Source organism: Parasteatoda tepidariorum, chromosome 7 (assembly GCF_043381705.1).
Source record: "Parasteatoda tepidariorum isolate YZ-2023 chromosome 7, CAS_Ptep_4.0, whole genome shotgun sequence".
Taxonomy (NCBI): domain Eukaryota; kingdom Metazoa; phylum Arthropoda; class Arachnida; order Araneae; family Theridiidae; genus Parasteatoda; species Parasteatoda tepidariorum.
In genome coordinates this window covers 22255044-22259314 of record NC_092210.1, presented here as the reverse complement: position 1 = coordinate 22259314, position 4271 = coordinate 22255044, and the positions used below count along the sequence as shown (strand labels likewise).

The 4271-nt window shown below is 28.4% G+C and overlaps 1 protein-coding gene across 1 annotated transcript in view; it reads right to left on the bottom strand.

Annotated features, from left to right (window-relative positions):
- Positions 1 to 1133: 1133 nt before the first annotated feature.
- The window catches only part of LOC107451909 (uncharacterized), a 12492-nt gene continuing 9354 nt past the window's right edge, over positions 1134 to 4271 (bottom strand). Inside the window, exons 6-7 of the mRNA XM_043038664.2 lie at positions 3001 to 3042; positions 1134 to 1226 (exon numbers count right to left, since the gene is read on the bottom strand). Coding sequence (XP_042894598.1) covers positions 1206 to 1226; positions 3001 to 3042 — 63 coding nt within the window. The 3' untranslated portion in view covers positions 1134 to 1205. The remainder of the gene's footprint in view (positions 1227 to 3000; positions 3043 to 4271) is intronic.

Below are 4271 nucleotides of genomic sequence, written 5' to 3'. Positions count from 1 at the left end.
GTGCTATATTGTCGTTTTTTTCTTTCTTTGTTTTGTTTTATTAATCAACTAGCTGAATACCCGTTCTTTATACAGGTTTTAAAAAAATTATGTAATCAAAAGTTGATCAACACAACTAAATCATGCAGAAAGCTCTGAAACTTGTATCACCACAATTAGTTAATCTGAAACATCTGTCCAATTTATCGATATTATATTTTATTTTATTTATTTACCCNTTATTTTATTTTATTTATTTATTTAATTTATTATTTTATTTTATTTTATTTATTTATTTAATTTATTATTTTATTTTATTTTATTTATTTATTTAATTTATTATTTTATTTTATTTTATTTATTTATTTAATTTATTATTTTATTTTATTTTATTTATTTATAAGTTGCTGTCGTAATAAGAACTAATTATACCAATATAGTTCTTAATCTAGGTAGTGTAGTAGTAGGTTTTTCACCTAACTCCTGAACGTATGAGTACCTCAATATTACCATTCTACACATACATAAATAATCATTATTTTTTTGTAATTTGTTATATTTTCGGAACGGTTTCATACTATTAGATAAGAAGTTAGAAATTCCACTCACCAAAATAATGATTAACTATACCTATTTATAAATTAAACTAAAGATATTAAAAGATTCTTAATGCCAACACATCACATTTAATGCACATTTCCGGTGTTTTCGATGAAGTTTGAATTTTTAAATAAAGTTCTGTAAGTATAACTAGGCCCTTTTCGAAATTATGACTCCTTCTCTTTTCACCTGAAAATAGTTTCAAATGATTCCTACGGTGCAAATAATTATGAAAAAAATTTAAAGTGTCTGCTGGATGTCCAGCAGATGTTTGAGGGAATTCCAAGTACCACAAATCTGCAATAATGACAAAGAATCCTGATTTCTGTTCAGTCAAATAGATGTTGGAAAGTTGATTAGACCGACATACTTCGGATCCTAAGGTCAGGGGTTAAGTCCAAGTGGTGAAGGTATTAAACGAGAAATAATTTTTTGAGTTTTGTTTATTGACCAGAATTGTCCTTGTGATGACGTCTGTTTGGTTTAATTTTCGATTTACACCTTTCTCTGTTACAACCCTTAAATGTTATTCTCTTAGGTGGAATGAATCATCCTTCAAAGTTTATTTACTTTATTGAAAAAGTAAATTAAAATACAAACAAAAATATGCGACAAGTTACAGTTGTTTAATTGTTGCCACCACAAGTCTGAAAAGAAAAATGTAAACATCAATTAATATCAGAGTTCATTTATAGTTAAACATGGAAAGTATCCCGATAGATCTAAATTAGTTAACCTTTTTATACCTCTGTTTATGACTAATTATCAAAACCGAATACAAATGGAAGTAAAACATTTTAGTTAGAAATTTTATGTTTGCCTTAAACATTTTTGCTTGATAATTATTTTTGATAGTAAATTGATTGGAAATTTTGGAAACAACAGTAATAATGATAGTAATAAATAAATAAAAAAACTTGTGTTTAAAAAAGTATATAGCCTTAAAAACATAGACATTAATGTTAGTATATATATATATATATATATATAATACAAAAATTATAGAAATTACTTTTGTATTAATAAAAGCATTAAAACTCTNATATATATATATATTTACTATAGGGTACAGAGGAAAGAAAAATGATGTTAAGAATTTTAAAATTGAGTTCTCTTATTTGTTCGCTCATCACCCTAAGAATTAAAACAAGTATTCAAATTGAAAGAGGTTACTCTTTTTAATAACAAAACATGGCCAGGTATGGCGATCCTATATAGCTGGTTAGAGATAAAATTAAAATTTCGTATTTTTAAGGATCAGCCTCTTTTGTTAACAATCATACTCCAGCACTTTTACAAATATTTATATTTTTAAAAATTAATAATACTTTTAATTAATGTTCTTTGATACTTATCAAAGTATGAATTTTTTTATTGAGCGTGGAAAAAATTGAATTAATAGTAATATTATCACATTATATTTTTTCAAAATCTTACTTGACATCTTTCCTGCTCTATAAGTTGATAGCAGTGTTTATTCAAAGCAGTATGTTAATGTATTTTCATAGTTTATTCACCAACATTTAAATTTACATGAACAAAGAATATTAAATAATTTAATTTTACTATAAATTGATTTTAAAGTCAAAATCAATAAAACATAATATTTAAATAAATAAAACTATTAAGAAATTAATAAAGAATGACACGGGAATTTTTTTTTCTCTAACAGATCTTAGATACTTTTGCATTGCTGATTTCAAATTTGCAATCTGTGTCTCTCTCCAAGTTAGCTTTATCTTTAAAATTAAATTTTTACTCTATATTTTGTCCAAATATAAAGATGCTATATAAGTACAGGATTAAGGATGTTATATATAACTGTGATTCCTGTAAATGTTGCGACAAACTTCCAGGGGAGTTAGGGCACATAATCAGGAATAAAAGTGCATTAGATGTTATGCCCGAAAATATCGTAATAAGCCGCTAACTGCTTTCTCCCCACCCTAAACTTTTTATTTGAGTGCTTCTGAACAGGTAAAAATAGGAAAGTGCTCCTAGTCACGTACATTTCCGGACATGGGTTCCTTTTCAATTTTTATCCTGATGGTGGGCCTTAACTACCCTTGTTTGTCGCAACATTTACGGAACACTCTATTATATATAACGTTTAAACGTTTAAAAAATGTGATTTTAAAAAATCCGTAGTTTTAGGAGCGAAATTAATTTAGGATTTGCAATCCTTATTCCGAATTAGACAAGATCAAGTATATGTATAAATGCAACAAAAAATGTATACCCCAGTATAATCATTTAGTTTATAAATCTTGTTATTATAGTTTAAACTATTAATCTTATTATTACATTTTATAAAAACTTAAATAAAGAATGCATACTTGCAAATCTAAAAATGTAAAAAAAAATAATAATAAATTTTTAAAAAAAGGTTATTTAAAACGAAATTTGAAAGCACTGGTTTACCTTTTTCACTTTACTAAACACGCATTGACTGGCTCTGGCAGCCTAAAAGAGAAAAAGTAAAATAAAGATGCTATTATTGTTCCCCCTTATTATAGCATATAAACGTTACCGGCAATATAGGAAACGCCGGCATCATATACAATGCCAGGAGTTTTTAAGCTAACTATGAAATATGAGAATTATGATATACCTTACCTAGATGCTGTGTACAATGACAAATATTATTTAGGCAAAGCATGTAACAAGATGATGGCGGCGAAGGAAACAATGTATTACTTTTTTTTCGATTTCTTTCTTTTCTTTGAAAAATATCCCTGAGTTGACTACCGATGATAAATCACATTTATACTTAATTTTTTTTTAAAAAAAATTACCTTAACCCGTTTATTAGTTATAAATAACCAGAATAGAGAATACCGGGCACCGGGTATTAAAGTTAAAATAATAATAATAAATCAGTGTTGGGTATACCGACTTAAGTTCCTTTATTTGAAAAGAAAAAAATGCATGTGTAAAGAATACCAGGCAGTCCATAGCTCTTGTCAGTTTATTATATCGGTAAATGTTATCATTGATATATAATGATTACAAAACTAATTTCTTTTTTGGTTTTATATTATAATCGGTGTAGAACTTTCGACTCCATTTTGACTTCACGACTACCACGTGTGTGTGGTATCAGAAAATGCGTGAATTATTACCGTAAATGTCCGGAATATTTGTTATATCCCATTTAATTATTTAAGAATTTTATATTAAGATTAATTTATTCGTTGACATTATTGTATTTATTCGATATTTCGGATACGATATTCGGAGTACCGGATAAATGCTTACTGGGCAGTAGCACTTGATCTTAAGGGAACATCGATGTAGGGCATACCGAGCAAATGTATACCGGGCAGTGGCACTGAACCTTAAAAAAGCATCAGTGTAGGGTATACCGGACAAATGTATACCAGGGAGTGGCACTTAACTAGACCTAGTATATATTTTGCAACCACCAAACTCTGTCATTCACAGTTACATATATCGATCTATGTCTCTCTCTCTTTCTCTCTCTGTATATATATATATATATACACTGGTGGAAAAAATTAAGAGATGGAAAGCATTTTCGTACATTCATTCGCACATGCAAGATACCCGCACACCGCTCCATGTGTTTGACAATGGTTCCGTGAATGCCCAGAGGTACAGGCAGGAGGTCCTAGAGCCCTATGTGCGTCTTTTCAGGGGCGCTGTTGGCCCTGAGTTCATTTTTATGGACG